The sequence below is a fragment of the Canis lupus genome, chromosome 22 (genome assembly GCF_011100685.1).
Source record: "Canis lupus familiaris isolate Mischka breed German Shepherd chromosome 22, alternate assembly UU_Cfam_GSD_1.0, whole genome shotgun sequence".
Lineage (NCBI taxonomy): Eukaryota > Metazoa > Chordata > Mammalia > Carnivora > Canidae > Canis > Canis lupus.
In genome coordinates, this window is record NC_049243.1 from 27,228,217 (window position 1) to 27,252,049 (window position 23,833).

Consider the following 23,833-nt stretch of genomic DNA (forward strand, 5'->3'; position numbering starts at 1 on the left):
TTAATTTCTCAGAAGATATGTAATTTTTACCATCTGAACAGTGACTCAAAACCAGACAGATTTTCTCTATGAGATTCTGATTTAGTGAGTCCCCAGAATCTTAGTTTTTTAAAACTTCCAAGATGATTATAATAATTGGTCAAGTATGGGAGCTTCTGATCTAAGCTACTTCATTATACATTCAGATAATGCTGCTCAAGATCAATGAAACATGAGATTGCTTGGTGATTACATGGTTCAACATACTTTTTTTAAAAATGACAGAGTTAGAATTTAGATGAAACAAGGGATAATTACTGTAAGGATCCATGTGGCAGTAATGGAGACTGAGCTGACAGAAGAGAGAAAACAGGAAGCCTAGATTGACCAGCCAGGAAACAAGGCAGCTATACGGATTTCCGGATTTCCGCAGCTGTGTCCTGGGATCTTTCCCTCTGGTGGTACACCAGCTTCTCTTTGTTTCTCTCCTAGTTTCTGCTTACTCATAGTTTCCACTTCCTCATCGACTTGCTCTTGGCCCCTTGTCTTGAGACATGTTTCCTTCCCACATCTACTCTCTTATAGTCTAGTTCTTTGTATTTTCCAAAAACAGGAATCTCATTGGTGCAGCTTATTTTTGTTGGGCGATACCCTTTGTGGCAAGACCTGTTAAGGTTATTAGCCAGGCTACTGAAAGGCCACTCAAACTAGTGAGCAGGAATCGCATGGTACCAAATAAAGCTGCCTAGAGCTATTTATTTCAAAGGACCATGGCTCAGACACGGGGCTAAGATTATGGCAGACAATATGATATGTCTATTATGTTAAAATCTATAAGAAGAGAGCAGAGTGAAACCTAGATGTTGATGGGAAAAGTAAGGTCAGATGAAAACCACAAGATAACAGCCAAATACTTAAACCTGTCACATCCTCTGATCTGCTTTTCTGACCCTTCTCCGTTCCAAGCAGTGAGCTGTTCCTTGTGACTCTGAACTCCTATATTTCTAACTTTGGCTGGTAACCTGATTGTGATATCCTGACTGCAGCCAGTATATAATTAACAGTAAAAGTTCTTCAGTACCTCAAAACAAGGTTCTGCAGTGAGAATAAAATTAAGAAGATTCAAAATACAAAGTATCAAGTGGGTGGCTTATATTTCCTTCTTTTTCCATATCTGTGTTTTCTGGGGGGGGGGGGGGTGTTCTATAATAACCTTATTTTATAATAAGGGAAAATTTTTCAAAAGAGGTATGAGCTCAGCTATACCCTAATGAAAACTGAGAGCTACTACTGAAAACCAGTCAAATCAAGACTATGTGCTAACACAAAATTGTTAGTGTGAATTGACTGAGTAACCGGGAGCAAATCATTGAACACTCTGAGCTGGTTCTAATCTGTAAAACTAGAGGGAGATCATATGAAATGAGGTCTGGACATCTTTTATACTAACATACTATTATTCTTTTCAGGCATTATACTTTTTATAGTTACTGTTCTGATAGTTTCAATTTTTCATAGCAATATTTCCCTTATATCTTTTCAAGATATATTTTCTTATATCTTGTTAATAAGGAATTTATGATGCAAATATTTGAAAATTAGATCTAATTATTTCATAGTCTTACAGTTTTATAACTAAAGTGGAAACATTTCTAATTTGCTTCCAGATCCTTTGGCTGATATTATTTGCTATTGATAGTTTTCCCTGATATCGAATTTAATGCTGGATAGATAGATGGGTATATATTCATATATGCATTGAAAATATGAGGAAAGGCAACCTGGGTGGCTCAGCGGTTTAGCGCCACCTTCGGCCCAGGGCATGATCCTGGAGACTGGGATCGAATCCCACATTGGGCTCCCTGCATGGAGCCTACTTCTCCCTCTGCCTGTGTCTCTACCTCGCTGTCGAATAAATAAATAAAATATTTTTTTAAAAAAAGAAAATACAGGGATCCCTGGGTGGCGCAGCGGTTTGGCGCCTGCCTTTGGCCCAGGGCGCGATCCTGGAGACCCGGGATCGAATCCCACGTCGGGCTCCCGGTGCATGGAGCCTGCTTCTCTCTCTGCCTGTGTCTCTGCCTCTCTCTCTCTCTCTCTCTCTGTGACTATCATAAATAAATTAAAAAAAAAAAATTTAAAAAAAAAAAGAAAATACAAAACTACTTCCAACTGGGCAACAGGGTGGAGGTAGAGCTGTGATGTAGAAGAAAATGAAGCATAAGAGCTTGAGACATTTTCCTTTGTATGCTTTTATATTCATATGAACCTTTTATAAGGCTCATGTGATATTTATATATGAAGAGAACCCCAAGAGGTGCATTTTATAGACACCTTTCTTAAGTTCTGGCCATGGAAATCACAGATATGGCAGTTGTTTTTCAGGCATTAGATGCACTAACAAAGACTAGATTGAACCCCAGAATGTAAGTGCTTTAAGGATAGGAGTGTGTTTCCATTGCCTTGCACAGCTGATAAAGCTGATACTCAATAAATATTTGCTAATTGAGAACTTAAAAAAAAAATGGTTCTGTGCCTTCCTGATTTACTTATCTTCTTAACTGTTAAAACTCTACTGGGTGGAGAACTTGAGTGGTGAACTAAAAGGACCTGGAGAGCTAAAGCAGCAACTCCCAAAGCTATGGTTAGTGCCGGAGACTATGGTTAGTGCCACTTCTGCAACAGGCAGCACCATTTCAGTCCCTTTCATTCATAAAACCCAGCTCATTCCGCTAATCATCATCTTCTCTCTCAAGCTAGCTTTTACCTGTGCTTACCCTTTTCTCTAGCCTTGCCTCTCTCCTCTCTAGGAAGAACTGGAGCTCTTCTAATCTCTTTGGAGCAACTTTCCTTTTTCCTTCCAGAGCAGCATAGTACTAATTTTTGCTAGTATTCTGCTACCATCCTTTTCCAAACCAGTACTTTTGACTCAGGATTCATATCGTTGTCACTATTTTCTCAGTAAAAATGCAGATGTTAGCAATCCTGCTTTAGTCTTTTTGAAACAATGAAAAGCCTCAGGATCCAGGGAGGGCAGGGAACATGATAAAAATAGTAACACTAGTAAATTGTGTATGAAGTTTCCAAATTACAGTGAGTTTATGGTAGGGTTCAGATGGTAACTTAGATTTGTTATCTCAATGACTGGCATCTGTTGGATGGGTAAATTAAGTTTATGTAATTGATACATAAATGGCTATGTGACCACATGACTCTCTGTAGAAGTGATTTAAAAGGCTACATGTGGTCATCTGGAAGACAGCTTTCAAATAAGTACAATTTAGTTCAACAACTTTGTCCTGACTATATGCAGAAACCCTTGCTAAACATTATAGAATATTTGATCATTTTGATATAGATAAAATTGAGTGGACTACTTTAAAGGAAAATAAAGAAAATGCTAAGTGCTATGGAAATTTAAAGAAAGAATAGATACTTTTATGTTGATGCACTCCTGCAGAAAGAACTTGAGGTTGGCCTTGAAGAAGGTCTAAGATTTTGACAGGTGACAAGGAGGTCTAGTTAAAGTGTGAGAAATACCCAAGGCAAAAAAAGTACAGTATTTACAAATTATTTTCTAATTTGTGCTTCTTTCCATTGTTCAATAATAGAATGTCTAATATGCATTTTTTTTATATCTAGACTTTATTCCTCTCTTTCTACATTCTTATCCCTGGCTTCAGTCACTTCATGATCCATTAACACTTTCCTTAGGACAAAAAGGGAGATAAAAGTAGAGAGGATATACCTAGAAGACTCAGATTCATAGAAGCAGAAAATAGAACCGTGGCTGCTAGGAACTGGGGGTGTAGGGAGTCACTGTAATGGAGACAGTTTCAGTTACACAGGGGGAAAGAGCACTGTGGATGGATGGTGGTGATGGTCACACAACAGTGTTGATATACTTAATGCCACTGACCTGTACACTTAATAATGATGGCAAATTTTATATTGTTTATATTTTACCACAATTTAAAAATTACTTTTTCTGAGTAGATAAATTATAAAAACAGCTTTTCTCATTATTCACCACAAATGAATTGAGCAGTTATTTATAAGATAGTAATGTAATGAGTGCAACTGAACGGAGAAAGACAAATGACACAGGATGCCACACTGGTGTAGCATCACTACAGAGTCATATGCTAACTCTGTGCCTCCCAACCTTTTTCAAGACATAACTACATACTTGAGCAACACACTGGGTTAAATGAACTTTGCTGGTAGATTGAAGGGACTCCAGCCATCTCTGGAAACTGAGGGGATCAACAACTCATTATACCTATAACACTTTCTTGTGAATTTGTATGGAAGTTCTGGACTCACTTTTTTTTTTTTTTTTTTTGGTGGTGAATCTGGATTTATCTCACCAAAGTATGCTCGGACCTCAAGATATCTAGCTACATACATTTACATTTCAAAAAAATAACTTTTCAATTTCTAGCATCATGAGTTCTTTTTTTTTTTAAGATTTTATTTATTTATTCATGAGAAACACAAAGAGGCAGAGACACAGGCAGAGGGAGAAGCAGGCTCCATGCAGGGAGCCCAACATGGGACTCGATCCCGGGGCTGCAGGCAGCGCTAAACCACTGAGCCACCAGGGCTGCCCAGCATCTTGAGTTCTAACTGCAACTTCTTCCTGATATACATAATTAGAAATAAATAATTTCTTTGTGAGCATGCAAGTAGGAAAGTGAAGGTCAAATAATAGGGGACAATCTCTCATTCAGTCGATAGGAAAGCCAAGTAAGCTATCCTAGACTCACTTAAGTTGGGCCCTGCCTGTGAAGCTGTGAAGACTCTGTAAGTATTATATTCTGTGATTCCCAGCTTATATCTTTTTTGGAAAACAAAGTCATTATATCTAGTAGAGATCATCTTTCTTTTCTTTAGAAAAGTGACACTTTTCTGGTGATTGAATACTAATATATTCTTAATTTCTAGCTCTTTTTCTAGATTCCAGGAATAATCCACCAGGCTTATTCTATCTGCATTATCATCATTCTTTCTCATTTTAACATACTTTCTCAATATGTTAGAACCCCCAAATAATATATGAATGTTTTAGTTGACTGCTTCTCCATGACACAAAAGTGCCTATCTTATCAGTTATTTATCTCCAGAATCACATGTAACCTGGTAGATTAGTCCTGGTAGGATTCCAGTTAATCCTGTCATTTGTTTTCTACCACAGCTCTCTGAGTTCCTCCCTAAATCTGGAGTGCAGCTCTCTTAGGGTTTGTTAACACTCATCTAATAATTCAAAGTTTTCACTAATTTGTACTATTTCTTTATAAAACCACAAACAGGGGATCCCTGGGTGGCGCAGCGGTTTGGCGCCTGCCTTTGGCCCAGGGCGCGATCCTGAAGACCGGGGATCGAGTCCCACGTCGGGCTCCCGGTGCATGGAGCCTGCTTCTCCCTCTGCCTATGTCTCTGCCTCTCTCTCTCTCTCTCTCTCTGTGTGACTATCATAAATAAATTATATATATATATATATAACCACAAACACAATTAATCTAAGCCATCACATAAAAAATAAAGCTATGTGCCATATGTACATATAAAAAAGATTTCATGTAATGGAACCTATGAAAGATCAAATATCTCAAAAGTCAGTTTATGAAGTGGAAAAGCGGCTAATCCCTGGAAAGAGGTACACTTGATTGTGGCAAATCTACTTCATTAACACATCTGATAAAAAAATGTATTGGTGGGGAGGGGAGGGAGGAGAGGTGGTCTGCTTTGGACAAAACACAGTAAAAGGAGTCAGGAAGAATTGCCACTGAAATTCTTGTACTGTCCTTTTTTGAGTCTTAAGATTTCTTTTTAATATCAAAAGTTTTATTCAGGGATCCCTGGGTGGCGCAGAGGTTTGGCGCCTGCCTTTGGCTCAGGGCGTGATCCTGGAGACCCGGGATCGAATCCCACGTCGGGCTCCTGGTGCATGGAACCTGCTTCTCCCTCTGCCTGTGTCTCTGCCTCTCTTTCTCTCTCTGTGACTATCATAAATAAATAAAAATTTAAAAAAAAGGGTCATGTCCCCATTAAAAAAAAAAAAAAAGTTTTATTCATCATCTTCCCATGTACACAGAGCAGTAATATTTTTTGTATCAGTTGATTGAAAAAACAGAGATGTACAAATTCTCTACCCTTTGCTATAAGCTCGAGGATCTATAGCTTGGTCTGCAGAAGGTGCTTTCAGATTTTTTTGCCCAGGAGCTACAGTTAAAAAAACCAGCTCACCTTGTGACCTAGTGATGATCATACTTTCTCAAAACAGAGTTTACTCCAGCTATAGCAGATACTCTGGCATTTTCTATTCTAGTCTGTTGACTTTTTTCTTCTCAAGTCCAGTCTTCACCCATTAAATTGATTTTCTTACCTATGGGTGGGGACCTACAGTTTCTTTTTTTTTTCCTCCAGTTTTATCGAGATATAATTGAAGAGGCCTACAGTTTCAAAAACACTGGCATAGGTGTGCTACTGAGACTGATTGTGTCAGCCTTAGACTTTTCCAGTCACTCAAAACTTCTCCATCTCTTTATATAAGAACAATGCAATTTTTCAGTTTTACTGTGACTTATGATCTAGAACTATTTTAAAAAACGAAAGAAAGAAAGAAAGAAAGAAAGAAAGAAAGAAAGAAAGAAAGAAAGAAAGAAAGAAAGAAAGAAAGAAAGAAAGAAAAAGAAAGGGAAAGAGGAAGGAAGGAAGGAAGGAAGGAAGGAAGGAAGGAAGGAAGGAAGGAAGGAAGGAAGGAAGGAAGGAAGGAAGGAAAAGAAAAAAGAGTACTGGTAAAACTAGCAGGCATTTATGGCCAAATGACAATTATTTTTTTTGTTTGTTTGTTTTGTTTTGTTTTGTTTTGTTTTGTTTTGTTTGTTGGCCAAATGACAATTATATGTCTTATTACCAATTAATAGCATTCTGATTTGTACCCTGGTATCTTTTGGATTTAGCTAGCCTCTGCCACTTATTTTTTAAGAATTATGTATACATCCTTGCACATGTGCTTGCACGCACACACACACAGACTGGGGAAGGGAAAGAGGGAGAGAGAATGCCAAGCAGATTCCTTGCTGAGCACAGGGCCAACTCTGGACTCTGGGGTCCATCCCACGACCTTGAGATCACGACCCCATCCAAAATCATAAGTCAGATGCTCAAATGACTGAGCCACCCTAGGCATCCTGCCACTTTTTTTTTTTTTAAGTCATCTCCACACCCAACATGGAGCTCAAACTCACAACCCAGGATCAAGAGTCGCATGCTCTACCATCTAAGCTAGCCAGGTGCCCCAGCCTCTGTCACTTTTCAGTTAATTTTCTTAGCAGACAGCACCTGACCTTCTCTATGATTTCCTGATTTTGCCATGGAAGCTTCTTTGACCTTTTTTTTGCATTTTTATTCTTTTTTTAAGTAGGCTCACATCACTGAGATAAAGAGTTGCATGCTCTACTGACTGAGCCAGCCAGGAGCCTCTCTTTTACCTTTAATACTAAGGACTTTGAACTTTCTTTTAAAGAAGGAAATACTGAGGTGTTTTAATACAGATTTGCATTTTAGAAAGATAAGCTTGGGAGAACTGTGGATGAATAATTAAACAGAATAGGAGAGCCAGATCAGAATTAGGAAGGTCTTACAGAAACAATGAAGGCCCCGTGGGGTCGAGATAGGAACAAAATGAGTTAAAAAGATATTTCAATAAAATCTAAGTTTTAGACTGTCTAGAATGGATGTAGTAGGTGAAAAGAAGAAATCTAGGATGAAGAAGAATCAGATATTTCTGGTTTGACTGAGTAAAGTATGATACTATTCACTAAGACAGAGACTATGGAGGATTGGGAGAGTTCATTCTGACCTACTGAATTTCAGTCACCTCTGGAGGCCCTCCTGTGAAAGTATCTATAGCTCAAGTTAGAGCCATAGTGTAAAGATTAAAGTGGAGGAGAATCTACCAGCTTATTTAGTGGTAATTGAAGCTGGCCAAAGCATAAATAAGGTCAAGAGGAGCTGATCGTTGATATCACTTCCAACAGTTTGTATGTCAACTAGGGACTATAAAACAATATAGAAATTACAAGTTATCATACTCCTCTATATGCTTACACATATGTGTATATATTTAGGAATAGGGTCCTTCATAGTTTGAAGCAGATCTAAGTAGGAAAGAAACTGCATATTTAATTTATTGTAATATATTGTATAAAATAGGACATTTTGGTCAGAATCAGTGCCTTATATATGGAGTTCTGAGTGCTTTATTCTGTAATAGTCCACCTCCCCTGCTTTTTTGTTACTACTCTGAAGAGCAAGGCTCATTTTAGATTGAAACAATTAGGGCAGCCCCGGTGGCCCAGTGGTTTAGCACCATCTTCGGCCCAAGGCATGGTGATCCTGGAGACCCGGGATTGAGTCCCAAGTCAGGCTTCTCCCTCTGCCTGTGTCTAAGCGCCTCTCTCTCTCTGTGTCTCTCATGAATAAATAAATAAAATCTTAAAAAAAAAAAAAGAAACAATTGAATAGTAAAGCTAAGAAGTACTCTGACAAATAGCAATTCAGAAGCTCAAAGTACAGTGATTTGAATCTAATAATTCTTCAGAAAATACCCATTGTGTGAATAAATATCCATATATAGACAGATAAGAGAAATGAAAAGAGCCACGTCCTAGATTTTTTTATAATTCTCTTTGAAAATAAAATCAATTCATAAATACTTATGTCTGTACAATATGTTAAATATAGGCTTTGAGCCAGAAAACACAGATGTACATTTTTTCTACACACATACCAGGAGGGAGATTATTTCTGACAAAAGACAGAACCTTTGCCCTTAAGTATTTTTCTGAATTAAGAAAAGCACTTATTTACTGTAATTTTACATGCAGAGCCTCAATATTATATAGGTACTTAGTTCTCTGAATTGCATCTCTTATTTTACTTGATTTTTATATTTTTTTCTTTTTTCTTTTTTTTAACAGACCAAAAAAGAAGCACCTGAGTGGTCTAAGAAACAAAAGATGAAGACCTAGTGTTTGGACTGATTTGCTACACCATTATTTACTCCCAGAGTTCTTTCTTTGATGAACAAAAAGTTTATCATAATCATGTACTTGGCATTTTTTTAAATAACTAAAGTTTATTTTAACAATGTTAAATTAACAGATTTCAGCATAAGAATCAAAATGTATGAAATGCAAACAATAGTATGCTTTGTATTAGGTTTTATTTTTTGTTACAAAATAAATATATACTCATGATTTAAATTTTAGAGCTTTCATCATTCTCAAATTATGAAAATAATATTTTAAAATATTTGGCTAAATATTGTTAGATTGGTGAGTATATTTTCTACTATATAAATACCAGGTTTAAATGTCATAACAGAAATACCAAGACACTGTAGATTTTTTTTAATTAAGAATCAACTGTGAAATCTACTAAAAGACACTATAAATGCCCAGTAATGGTGATCAGATATCACATATTTAGGTGGATATGAATTACTGGTTATTTCTTTGGCTTCTGTTTTTCCCTATATTTCATATGATCGTTAATAAAATATCGTAGAAAATCTGTTATTTCATTGGTCAAGGAAAAATTTGGGGGAAGGTCTCTCCTTACATTGATCAAAACAATGCTGATTGGACCAAATTTCTAGTCAGTGAGGTAAAAAAGAGTAGCGTGTCTTTTTCTCAACATAAAATTAACATTCCATTTCTCATTCAAGAGATAAAACTTAAAGAAGAGTGGGAAGAAGGGAAATAGAGAAAGAAAAGAAAAGAAAGTTTTATATATCAGGTTTTCTCAACCACTATTAAACTTAGTGGCTGGGTGGGAGTGGGGGGCAGTCCTTTGCATTGCCGCATGTTTAGCAGCTTCTCTGGCCTCCACCACTAGATGACAGTAGCATCTCCCCCCACTTGTGATCATCTGAAATGTCTCCTGTCCCCAAAATCACTCCCTACTTCCCAATGCAGAACCAGTGATACCAATGATTAACCTTGTAGATATGAAACAATCCTATCTGTTGTGTGTTCTCTAAAAATCACAATAGTACAGAACTGTTAGTTGAATGAGAAAACAGAAAAATTATTATTATTATTATTTGATAATAATATATACTTGTAAATCTATCCTTAGTCTGAAGACCCTAATCTCATTCCCCTTCATTTCATTTAACTAAGCATCTTCTAACATATGACTTTCTGCAACAAAGATTTGTGAATGTGACCTTTCTTAGGCATGCATTTTAAATCTAGATTACTTGTATAATTCATTAAAACTAAATTAACTTGTAGACAGACATATTTTGTTTCCTTCTAAAATGATAGAAGAAAATGTCTTATTTTCAACTCTATTAATCTAAAAGCATTTAATGATTTAGTTTAGTCAATCCATTATTATATGATATTTTAATATAAAGGAATAGTGATTGATTATCCAGGTTAAAGAGTAGGAAAATTTGGACCTCATTTAAGAAATAGAAACCACAGTGATGAAGAAATTGAAGAAGTCTTCCTCCATCCAAATCCTTAACTTTCTTCCCTCATTCCTTCCTTTCAATTCTAGATGTAATTACTTTAAAAAAAAGTTCCTACTCTCATTTGTCACCATAATATCTATTAATACATCTCAGAGTTAGATTGTTTTGTTTTTTATTGAGTTCAGTTGGACATATCATAATGTATTGGTTTCAGATGTACAACATAGTGAGTTGATCTTTTTATACGTTATGAAATGACCACCACAATAGGTGTAGTTACCCTCTGTCACCATACAAAGTTAATACAATATTACTGACTATATTCCCTAGTTGTACACATTTCATCCCCATGACTTACTTATTTTATAACCGGAAGCTTGTACCTCTTAATCTCTATTGCCTATTTTACCCTTCCCTTAATCTTCTTCTAGATTGTGATATGACAGCTTCTTGGAAGACCTTTGGGGATTTCGAATTCGATGGCACTTTTTCCAGAAAGTCTTATCTGTTCTACCATAATAATCTGTATTGAGTTCTCATACTTTATATCTCTTTAATTCTGTTTATCATATTTTATATAATTGTTTATACTTATCCATTTCCTTGGAAGGCAAGAAATGTTTCTTACGCTTTTTTTGGTCCTTCATATCTAGCATATCTAGCCCTGTTCCTTGAACTTAAGCAGTGAATGTTTATTTGATAAGTTTGGGCATAGGTGAGATAAAGTGATATAAATTTTTGTTTCATCGATGTCTTGATGAAAAAATTAGAGACTTTTATTATCATGGAATCTATTATAGTTCATTTCTTTTCTTTTTTTTTTTTTATAGCTCATTTCTTGATGTCACCACAACACTTGCCTGTTCTCCAAATTTCAAGACCTTCACTTTTTCACTTTTTTTTCTCCTTACCACTTCCTTTTTTTTTTTTATTATGGTAAAAAACACATAAGATAAAATTTACTATCTTACTCATTTTTAAGTGTGCAGTTCAATAGTACTGAGTATGTTCACATAGATATGCAGCAAATCTTCAGACTTTTTCATCCTTCAAATCTGAAACTATACTCATTAAATAGCTTCTCTTTTCTTGTTTTTCCCCTCGCTGGCAGCCCACCATACTTCTTTCTATTTCTATGAATTTGACTACTTTAGATTTCATATAAGGGGGAGTCATACAGTATTTGTCTTTTGTTGACTGTCTTACTACACTTAGCAAAATGTCCTCAAGGTTCATCCATATGTAGCATATGTCAAAATTTCCTTCTTACTTAAGACTCAATAATACTCCATTATGAGTATATACCACATTTTGTTTATCCATTCATCCCTTGATGGACATCTGGGTTGCTTCCACTTCTTGGCTATTATGAATCTCCTTACTTCCTAACTTTATCATATCCTTTCCTGGCTTTGGCATTTTCTTATTGAAAAATAAATAAAAACATAAAATTCTTTTTTTTATTGCTAAGTGTTTTATGAAATGTTGCTCAAATGTAAGAGTAATAGCTACCATTATCAACCTCATTCTATCAGCCAGTTGCTGCGTTACATGCTTTCTACTCCTCAATTTACTTAATCTTCTCAGTAACTTTGCCAAGTAAGCATTATCTTCATTTTTAAAATGAAGAAACTGAGACTCAGAGTAACTTAATGGCCCAAGATCAGACACATAATAAATAGTAGAAGTGGATCTGAACCAAGACTGTCTAATTCTAATGGCCATGCTCTTTCCAGTATACTCTATTGCTTGTATCTCCACCCCCTACCCCAGTAAGATGGAAAGGAGGGGGGAAAAAAATCTTGATTTAACAGCTTTCTTTAAGAAAAAAAAAACATATAGGACTTAGCATAGTTGGATTTTCATTCAAGAAAATTTCATGGATATAAGATCTATTCCTAAAGATAATAGTGTTGCAGTGCTAAAGGATTCTGGCAAAGAAATTCCGTGTTCTTCTAGCAGTTCTTACTAAGTTAATAGTATATAGTCAACTTTTCAGAACCAGCTAAATGGTCTCTGTTAATTAATCCATGCATTCATTCAACAAATAAGAAAAACCTAAAATGTACAAGACATTAAAACTTTGCATGGTTTGTTCTCATTCTTTTCTCAAAGGGCTTTGAAAAAGAACTCTATGATGTCTCAAACACCAGAGATGAGGTTTTATTCTTATCAACCTCAATATAAGAATTTCTAAAGAGAACTATTACAGTGACTCAGAGTACTCCAAATTCACTATCTTGTACTGACAGTGGTTGGATAATCATCCATCAGAAAATTTAAAGCAAGATTCCCACACTTAAGAGAAGGTTGACGCTATTAATAAGCCAGATTCCCTTTTATACTAAAATTCTGGAAGGCTAAGAATATGCAAAAAGAGAACGGGGGAGGGGGGGCAGGAGAAAAAAATAGTTTAATCTTATTTTAGAAAGTAATTAGTACTATAAATGCTTCAAAGGAAGGTTTCCTGGGGCTTAGAGTCACCAGATAAAGCCAACCAGTTAGCTGCTATCAAGAGTCCTCCCAAGATATCATTTACTTTGGTTGATTTACAAGAGTCCATAGTCCAGACCTCAGCTCTACAGGCTCAGAAACTTAATTGTATTAATGTTTTGAAGGTAACATCTTTCAAGAGTATGCCCCCACTTAACTGGTGTAAAAATCATGTATTTTGAGCAAGAAGTAAAACTACAGAATATGACGCTTGGATCAGCACAGGTGGAGTATTCTTTATTTCTCTGTGGCTTTTGCAATATTATATACTCATCATTTTCCTCCTTTCTCCTCTTCTAGCTGATCATAAAACATGAGAATTTTTCAGGGTTTATTCTTCCCCTTAAATCTTTTTCCTATTCTGTACTGAATGTCTTGATAATTTCTACTCCCTGGCTTTAGTCACTATATACCCGTATTCCCAAATTTTCACCTCTAGTCCAAAATGTCCCTTTAAATTTAACACCTGCTTACTTGACATTTCTATTTGGATATCCCTTTGTGACCTCAAACCTAACATGTACAAAACTGAATTCAAGTTTCTTCTTCAGTCCCTCAGTTTCAATAAATGGTACCACCACCTACTCAGGGGCTCATATCACAAACCTAGGAATCATTCTAGACCCTTCTCTTATTAACTCCCAAGCATTAGATCACCAGGCCTTGTTGATCTCCCTCATAAATATTTTCTCTTTTTAAAAATTTTTTGATTATGAAAATTTTCAAATATACAAAAGGACAGAATAGACAGTGGTGGGTACAAGGGAAGAGACAGATATGTTCACTGTTTGATTGTGGTAATGGTTTCATGCGTGTTTACATATATCAACGTTTATCAAATTATACATTTTTTAAGTGTGCAGTTTATTATATGTTAATTGAACCTCAATAGGGATGTCTAAAAAGAACAATGAGAGGCACCTGGGTGACTCAGTTGGCTAAGCATCCAGTTAAGCATCCTACTCTTGGTTTTGGCTCAGGTCATTATCTCATCATCATGGGATAGAGCCCTACACTGGGCTCTGCACTGAGCTGAGAGTGGACCCTGCTTGGGATTCTCTCCTCTCCCTCTGCCCCCTTCCTCCCCACATGTGTGCTTGCTCTCTCTCTAAAAAATACATAAATAAATTTTTTTGTTAAGTTTGGGAAGATAGAAAAACAATTAGGAAATCACTACTTAGTAACCCATGATGAAATAAGTGATTCAGGCATCAGTCATCAAGGAATACTAAAACAATGAGAGGGGATCCCTGGGTGGCTCAGCGGTTTAGTGCCTGCCTTTGGCTCAGGGCATGATCCTGGAGTGGCAAGATCCAGTCCCACATCGGGCTCCCGGCATGGAACCTGCTTCTCCTTCTGCCTGTGTCTCTGCCTCTCTCTCTCTCTCTCTCTCTGTGTGTGTGTGTGTGTGTGTGTGTGTGCGCGCGCGCGTGTGTCTTTCATGAATAAATAAATAAAATCTTTAAAAAATAAAAACAATGAGATACAAGGATAATAGGTAACTTCGGATCAGGCCATAAACACCTAAATTTTTTTTCTTTATTTCTTCCTTCCTTCCTTCCTTCCTTCCTTCCTTCCTTCCTTTCTTTCTTTCTTTCTTTCTTTCTTTCTTCTTTCTTTCTTCTTTCTTCTTTCGAAAAAAAGTATAATGACGTTAGCTTGGAAGGGAGAAACATCTCTTCTTTTGAGATCAGGGCAAAAAGAAGATGTGAAGATAAAGAGATAAATTCTGACCTTATTTTCCTGGGTAACACGAGAGAAAGAATAATTAGTTATTAAAAATTTTTTCTGCCACAGACTCTTTGTTTTCCCCAAAATTCATATATTGAAAACTAATTCCCAATGTGTTGGTATTTAGGGGTGGGGCTTTGGGGAGGTGACTGTCATGAGGGTCAAGCTCTCATGAATATGGTTAGTGCCTTTATAAAGAGACATCAGAGAACTCCCTAACCCTGCAGGTGAGGACATAGCAATAAGACATAGCTACCCATGAACCAAGAAGTGGAATTTCATCAGATGTTGAATTTGCTGGTGCCATGATCTTGGGCTTCCTAAATGCTAGAATGGAGAAATAAATATCTGGTATTTACAAGTCACTCAGTGTATGTATTTTGTTTTAGCAGCCCAAATGGACTAAGGCATTCTTCCAAACAAAATGCAATATGAAAAAAAAAAAATCAAATGCCATGTTCCTTCTTTCCCTTCCTTTCTTCCTACCATTCAACACAATTTGCAGGGGCAATTATTCTGTGCCTGGCACTGTGCTAGGTGCTGGGATACAGCAGTGTCAGGTAAGACTAGACTATTGGTTTTCAGGATATGTGTATTCTATTTAGGAGGGACGGGCTATGAACAAATAAATAAGAATTTCAGATATTGCTCTAAATAAAATAAAACAGATGGAATATAGAGTGGTAAGTGTCTATGTGTTGAGGAAGGCACTGAACCCTAAGCTTCAAAATAGGAATTTAAGAAATTATCTGTCTAACTTTTGAAGAAGTTAAAAAAAAAAGAAAAAAACCTCTTGTATTTAAAAATTAAATTCAAGGGCAGCCCAGGTGGCTCAGCGGTTTAGCGCCGCCTTCAGCCCAGGGCCTGATCCTGGAGACCTGGGATCAAGTACCAAGCCGGGCTCCTTGCATGGAGTCTGCTTCTCCCTCCGCCTGTATCTCTGCCTCTCTCTCTCTCTCTCTCTCTCTCTCTGTCATGAATAAATGAATAAAATCTTAAAAAAAAATTAAATTCAAGACTATTGATGAGGTCAAAGAAAACCATACCAACATCCATATAGTTCTGCCGAAACCACTAACTCCTGATTCTATAAAACTAAAATCAATATCGTTTTTTTTAAATACTCAATCCACCTGCCTGCATGAATATTTGCTAGACAATCACATGCTAAACTTTATTTCACCTTTATTGAAAAAACAGATACATAAAGAACCTGTGAAGATCCCACATGGAGGTGTGGGGTATTTGGCCATATAATTTATTTTGATCAATGCATATGGCTTAATCAAACTGGATGGAAACTAGCCCAGTTATTTCTACAATAAATTGAAATACATATTTGGGGCATCTGGCTGGCTTAGTTGGCAAAGCATGTACCTCTTGATCTTGAGGTTGTGAGTTCAAGCCCTGCACTGGGTATGGAGATTACTTTAAAAAAAAAAAAAGTCTTAAAGAAAAAGAAATACATATATATTTGTGGGCATTCAGCACCACACAAATAAAGACATCACTGTTTTCCCTGCCCGTCCTCAAATTCATTGATAAAACCAACCTCTATTAAGTATTCATGTGTAAGGGGTTGTTCTAAGCTCTGAGGATGCCAGCAGTAAATATGCCACCCTCAAGTTATTTTTACCCTCCTAGAGTTTGCTCTAATTGACATAGCGTTTTGTCCTTCAGTCACCAAAGGTAGTAGGAATTAGATAAATGATTTCATTATTTGTTCTAGGTCCTTAGGGTTATAGCTTTGTTCTAGCTCCTGGTGAGGGTCTTTTGGGGACAAGTGCTTTTAAAAATTTATAAAACACTGAAGGAAGAAAACAAAAGTGGAGGTAACATTTTACAGAGCAGACAGTATGTTCCTGGAACTCTACTGGTAACCAGTAATGATAATGATCCTATCACACCAATAATAGTAAATCAAGATGATCATACCAGAAATAAATGGAAGGAACTGGAAGTAAAAGGGGCAGAAGATTTATGACTCTGAGTGCAGTATTGCAGATAAGCGAGGAGAGTAATAAGAGAGAAGTGATCAGTAGTATAGAATGTCTAAACACATTTTAGAGCACAATTTTTAATGTTAGTGACATTTCTGCTATATAACATTAACAGCTTGGTAATGAAAGCACTAACAGATGGGTTTGAGGAATTCAAATGCTATGAACTTTGAGGGTGTAGGGGATAGGTATTTAGATTCTCAGTAAATGTTTTAATTGTTCTATAGTTATTAAACAGAGAATAAAGTATGATTAGATGTAGAAAATACATATTCAATAAATACCTGATACAAAGTAACAAATCAAAGAAGATACAAAAACACTCATTTTCATGTAGATAGGTACCAATTTATTAACTAAAGGAAATAAAAAAGAAAGCTCTTTTAAGGAAAGGAAAGGCAAAAAAAAAAAAAAAGAGGCAAGATGAAGAAGGTAAGAAGGAAGAGAGGGAGAGAGAGGAGAAAACGTAATAAGTATATACCATGGAGAATTTCATAGTACTTTCCTGAAAATGATGTCAGTCAGATGTATAAATAAATCCATTATTTAAAGACAATGTTTATAAGATGATTAAAATGACTTATATTTCCATTGTATTTAAATGATATAGGTGGGATCCCTGGGTGGCGCAGCGGTTTGGCGCCTGCCTTTGGCCCAGGGCGCAATCCTGGAGACCTGGGATCGAATCCCACGTCGGGCTCCCTGTGCATGGAGCCTGCTTCTCCCTCTGCCTGTGTCTCTGCCTCTCTCTCTTTCTCTCTGTGTGACTATCATAAATAAATAAAAATTTAAAAAATAAATAAATAAATAAATGATATAGGTAAGATATGAGGTACTTTTTTTTTTTTTTTTAAGTAGGCCCCATGCCAAGAGTGGGGCCCAACAAGGGCTTGAATTCACAATTCTGAGATGGGAGACCTGAGCTGAGATCAAGAGTTCAATGCTTCACCAACTGAGCCATCTACATACCCTACACTCTTCTTTTTTCAAGAGGGATATTAAAACATTAGAAATCTCATTACAGGGCAGCCTGGGTGGCTCAGCAGTTTAGCGCCACCTTCAGCCCAGGGCGTGATCCTGGAGACTTGGGATAGAGTCCCACATTGGGTTCCCTGCATGGAGCCTGCTTCTCCCTCTGCCTGTGTCTCTGCCTCTCTCTCTCTCTCTGTGTCTCTCATGAATAAATAAATAAAATCTTTAAAAAAAAAAACTGTATATAAAAAAATCCACCAAAACCCAAAAAATCAAACCCAAACCAAATCCAAACAAACCTCTACATTTTATATCATAATCCAAGTTCTCTTGTAGTGCATGTGATAGCAGGAGCCTGAGGTCTAAGGCAGGAGGAGCACCCAGGGAAGGAGGATGCAGTTTTCTAGGTAGAAAAGGCAGCATGTGGTGAAAACCCTGAGAAAAGAGCAAGCTGGGAGAGAATAAGGAACTGTGGAAAGGTCGTTGAGTAACTTAGGGAGTAGCTCAAGAGGAGTTTGAAAGCATCCAGGGTTTGCACTCTGGTGGGTCTCCACAGTGTGTGCTGAAATCAATCAGTTTGGAGCCTCCTGTGTGCATCTCTGCCCAGCGCCCCTGTGGTGGTTTGATGCTGGTGCCAGTGGGAGTATTTATTTCATTCCACCATGGAAATCTGGATCTTACCAAATTCTGGTATTTTACCCCCCTGAAAGCCTCTTGTTAAACATTCACAAGCATACCATTCAATATTGTAATGGACACTTAAAAATTAAGAGGGTAAAACTTTTGTTGCGTTTTTTTTTTTTAACAATTAAAAAAAAAAAAAGTGTCAAAGACCTGGCTGAGGCTTTATGAATCAACATGCTAAAAAATTATAGTGTCTAATAAATAGTATAAGAGTAGTAGTAGAATATAAGTTCTTACAAATATTTAGAAGTCATGACCAACAGTCCTCCTACCATCTCTGGCTTTATCTGGAAGGAAACTGTAATGATAAATTAACTGAAGGGTGTTCAATGCATTTCCCTAAAACAGCAAAGCTGCTATTCAAGTTTTTTGATCAGCTTCTAACATTTCTTCTCATTTTGGGGGGCTTATGTTTTGATTATTTGAGGGATGAAATTGCAACTAATTTTTTTTTCTCTGCTCTTAATCCATTTATTCCAAACGAGAGGGCATTTTAGACAATTAAAAACAATACCTATACTTTTACTCTTTTTCTGTTCTTGAAACTACTTATTAGTTTTTATGAAGCTGTCAACAACAAAGAACACAACTGCTATTTGCTGTGAAATTGAATGAATTTAAAATGTTTAGAGCTTAAAACTTTTTTTCCTCCTAGTAAGCAATACATAAGCATTTCCATTATTAGAAGAAAAGAAACATTTTATATTGTATCTGGGTTAAGAGGACAGTCATTTCTATTCTTTTTCATCTCATTCCATTTAGGACAATATGTTAGATTCTAAACTGCTAAATACAGTTTGGAGCCTGTTTCATTAGTCACAGAATTAACTGTATTACGTGCTGTTTTGTGTTTGAATTGGAAAGTGCTCAACTATAAAATAAGATAAATGAAAAGTAAAGCCCAAAAGACAAAATAATGTCTCAAAATTTGTTTAAAGGAAATCTATGAAGATTTTTTTCTGAACTACAAATATTCTCCTTCCATATAAAAGAAGCACAACATACTTCTGGTACAAGAACTAAAATAATTGGCTAAATTTAGGATACTTTGAGATCTATAGAGTGGGGGTAATAAACTATATGTTTTTATCCCTCTATTTAGAAGCATCTACTTTATGTTATGCCAACAGCAGTCTTTTTAATTCAAATTTATTTTTATTTATTCTTAAAGTATAATTGACATACAATGTTATATTAGTTTCAGGTATATAATATATAGCTATTTGACATTTCTATACCTTACTCAATGTTCACCATCTGTCACCATACAATGTTATTACAATATTATTGACAATATATCCTTTGCTGTACTTTTTATCTTCATGACTTATTTATTTCATAACTGGAAGTTTGTACCTGTTAATCCCCTTCATCTATTTTGCCCACCACCCAACCTTCCTCCCCTCTGGCAACTACCAGTTTGTTCTCTGTATTTAAGAGTCTGTTTTTTGTTTATTCATTTGTGGGGTTTTAGGGGTTCTTGTTTTTGTTTTTGTTTTTTTTAGAATCCACATAGAATAGAAATCAAATGGTATTTGCCTTTCTCTGTCTGACTTATTTCACTTAGCATAATATCCTATAGGTCCATCCTTGTTGTTGCAAATGACAAGATTTCATTCTTTTTTTATGGCTAAAATTCCTTTGTATATGTATATACCACATATTTACTCATTCATCTAACAATGAACACTTGGTTTGTTTCCATATCTTGGCTATTGTAAATAATTCTGTAATAAACCTAGGAATGGGTATGCCTTTTTATTTTTTTTATTATTTATTTATTTATTTATTTATTTATTTATTTATGTATTTGGTATGCCTTTTTAAATCAGAATTTTTGTTTTTTGAAAGATAAAAGCCCAGTAGTGGAGTTGCTGAATCAAATGCTATTTCTATTTTTTTTAATTACTTAATTCTTTGGTATTTCTATATTTAATTTTTTGAGAAGCCTTTATACTGTTTTCCACAGTGGTCGCACCAATTTATAGTCGCACCAAAAGTGTATGAAGGTTTTTTTCCCCACAACCTTGCTAACACTTGTTATTTCTTCTTTTTTTTATGGTACCTATTCTGACAGGCATGAGGTGATAATTCATTGTGGTTTTTTTTTTTTTTATTTTTTAAAGATTTTATTTGTTTATTCCTGAGAGACGCACAGAGAGAGAGAGAGAGAGGGGCAGAGACACAGGCAGAGGGAGAAGCAGGCTTCATGCAGGGAGCCTGATGTGGGACTCAATCTCGGGTCTCCAGGATCACGCCCTGAGCTGAAGGCAGGTGCTAAACCGCTGAGCCACCCGGGCTGCCCCCATTTTGATTTTGATTTGCATTTTCCTGACAATGAACATTGAGCATCTTTTCATGTGTCTGTTGGCCATCTTATGTCTTTTTTTGAAAAATGTCTACTCGGGTCCTCTCCCCAATTTTTAATTAGATTATTTATGCTTTTTTATGTTGAGTTGTTCCTTTTTTTTTTTTTTTTTTTTTTGGGTAGGTTCTATGCCCAGCATGGAGCCCAATGTGAGGGTTGAACTCACAACCCTGATATCAAGACCTGAACTGAGATAGAGAGTTGGATGCTTAACTTACTGAGTCTACCCCCACCCCCAGTGCCCCAAGTTGTGTAAGTTTTCTGTACAAGAACTGGATATTAACCCCTTACACAGTAGTCTTCAAAGTTAATTCTCAGGGGTAGCTGGGTGGCTCAGTTTAAAAAAAAAAAAAAAAAAAAAAAGGTAATTCTTGTCTATGATTCACTGTAGCTTTCTAGTCCTAAATTGCAATTTATCTGCTATTCCAGAATGAACTCATTCTGCTGATTAAAAAAAAAAAAAAAAAAAAAAAAAAAGAAAGAAAAGGTAATTCTGAACTTCTAGTCTGTGAAGGCAGCAAGTGAAATACTTTTGGCAACCATTGCAAAAAATTTTTAGATTATGATCCATATAGTCAATAATTTAAAAATTTTCCAGTGATGTACAATTTTATAATTAAAATTGTCATGATTGGGGATCCCTGGGTGGCGCAGTGGTTTAGCGCCTGCCTTTGACCCAGGGCGCGATCCTGGAGACCCGGGATCGAATCCCACGTCAGGCTCCCGGTGCATGGAGCCTGCTTCTCTCTCTGCCTGTGTCTCTGCCTCTCTCTCTCTGTGTCTATCATGAATAAATAAATAAAATCTTTAAAAAAAAAAAAAAAAAAATTGTCATGATTGTATTAAATGAAAAATAGATTTATTCTCTGTCTCATATGAAATCAATATTTAACATGGGTTTAATAAAAATAAGGCTCATATATCTGGTCATTTAAAATTTTTGAATTAAATTTATTGAACCATGGTACTGTGCTCTTCGTTTATACCTCAGTTGCATTTCTTTCTGTTTTTCAAATTCATGATTTACAAATAGCTTGTATAGACTATAGATTACATTTTATTTATTGATTGATTTAATTTTTTAAGATTTAATTTATTCATGAGAAGCACAGAGAGAGAGAGAGAGGCAGAGACATAGGCAGAGAAGCAGGCTCCCTGTGGGGAACCTGATGTGGGATTCAATCCCAGGACCCCAGGTTCATGACCTGAGCCAAAGGCACACACTCAACCACTGAGCCACCCAGGTGACCCACCATTATACTTTACATTAAGGTCCATGGGTGGGCATGGGTGCAGGAAGAGAGTAGAGTACCTAATGCAGAGGGCCTGAGGCAAAATACCAACAAATATCCACATGTGGGGAGATAGGACAAAGAAAGGGGACAAACAGAAAGAAGAACCTTCTTCACTATCGTTTACCCCTTGTCATCTGGTTTCTGCCTAAACCACCAAATTAAGACTCTTCTCCCCCAAAGTGCCAACTACACCTCCTATTATTGAATTTCTAAGCTTTCATCTCTCACTACTTCGTTTCTAAACCCGATAGTCCCTTGGAGAGTCATTCTCAATGTTCAGTCACAAGCCCCGTGTTTTGTATTTCTTTATTCTTTGAGGGAAAAAAAATACAGAGAAATAAATGTATTTTCCCTTGCCTTAGTGCCACCCTCTCACCTTGTCTTTCACAAGGAGGAATTTCCCCAAATATCCCTGCCCTTTTCCACACTCTGATTGGTACATTCTATGGAAGAGACTGTGCTTGTATCCTTTTCCTGCTCCTTTCCAGTTTTTTCTACAGAAGGACCAGCCTATTCTGTTCCTGGGTCAGTTCTTAGCACCTCTTCTTCTAAGTCACAGTCATCACCATGTGGCTGAGGAGGTAAACCAGGCACAGAGGGGAGAGGTAAGGGCTGAAGTCTCACATGGCCTTCCCATTCAACTACTTCCTCCAAGATAGCATTTATTAATTAGAAAAATGATATTTTAAATCTCTACCCACCACTTTTGTTTACCTAACCTATTTGTTCAGACCCTGCCTGGGAAGAAGGAAGCTATTCATTGAGCCCTTCACATCTCCACAATATTAAAGACTTATATATGTATGTATTTTATCTATTTTAAATAAGCTCTCCACCCAGCATGGGGCTTGAACTAACCACCCCGAGATCAAGAGTCACATGCTCTACTGACTGAGCCAGCCAGGTGCTCCAGAATTTTTTATTTTTTAAGGAGATCTGTATACTCCTATCATGATATATTGTAAATTTCTTTTTCTTTCTTTCTTTCTTTCTTTCTTTCTTTCTTTCTTTCTTTCTTTCTTTTTTTTTTTTTTTTTTTTAACATTTCTCCTCCTGAGATACCTTTCTGGTCTCTCTTCAAACATACAGAATTTGTTTCTCCCAAGTCAGTAAAAGACTATTTGATCAAGGGGTGCCTGGCTGGCTCAGTTGGTAGAGCATGCAACTCTTCATCTCCAGGTACTAAGTGTGAGCCCCACATTGGGCGTGGAGTCTACTTAAAAAAAAAAAAAAGTTAACGAAATAAATTTTTTTAAGATTTTATTTATTTATTAATGAGAGACACAGAGAGAGAGAGAGAGAGAGAGAGAGAGAGAGAGAGAGAAAGAGGCAGAGACACAGACTGAGGGAGAAGCAGGCTCCATGCAGGAAGCCCGATGTGAGACTTGATCCCAGGTCTCCAGGATCAGGCCCTGGGCTGAAGGCGGGGCTAAACCGCTGAGCCACCCAGGCTCCCTGAAATAAAATTTAAAAAAATAATAAATTTATTTAACTGCAAAGTCTTCATCACTTTGGAGAAAAAGGTGGTGGTAAAATCTAAACAGTACAACTGTATTTTTTTTAATATTCTAAATGATTAAAAGTATTTTTCTGAGAAAATGGACAAAAGGAATAAATCAAATGTTGTCATATATGACTTTCAAATTCTCTCTGTAGCCTATATAAATACTTAGAGTCTTCTTCTTTCAGTCCCCCTTTACCAATTGTCTACGAGTATTTCCTTTTAATATTTTCATGGCCCTACGTATTTTTTAATTCTTTGAAACTTTTTGAGTTTACAGAGAAGTCTCAAGAATAATGCAAATAATGTCCATTTATC

At 36.4% G+C, this 23,833-nt stretch overlaps 1 protein-coding gene across 6 annotated transcripts in view; it reads left to right on the plus strand.

The window, feature by feature from the left end:
- PIBF1 (progesterone immunomodulatory binding factor 1) overlaps nt 1-9,256 on the plus strand; it is a 197,848-nt gene extending 188,592 nt beyond the window's left edge. For all 6 annotated transcript variants that reach the window (XR_005376364.1, XR_005376363.1, XM_038569727.1 and 3 more), the window contains one exon: nt 8,967-9,256. Coding sequence is in view for 4 of the 6 variants with exons in the window: in XM_038569727.1 (XP_038425655.1) it covers nt 8,967-9,017 (51 nt within the window). In the remaining 2 variants the exon portion in view is untranslated. The remainder of the gene's footprint in view (nt 1-8,966) is intronic.
- Nucleotides 9,257-23,833: the final 14,577 nt, after the last annotated feature.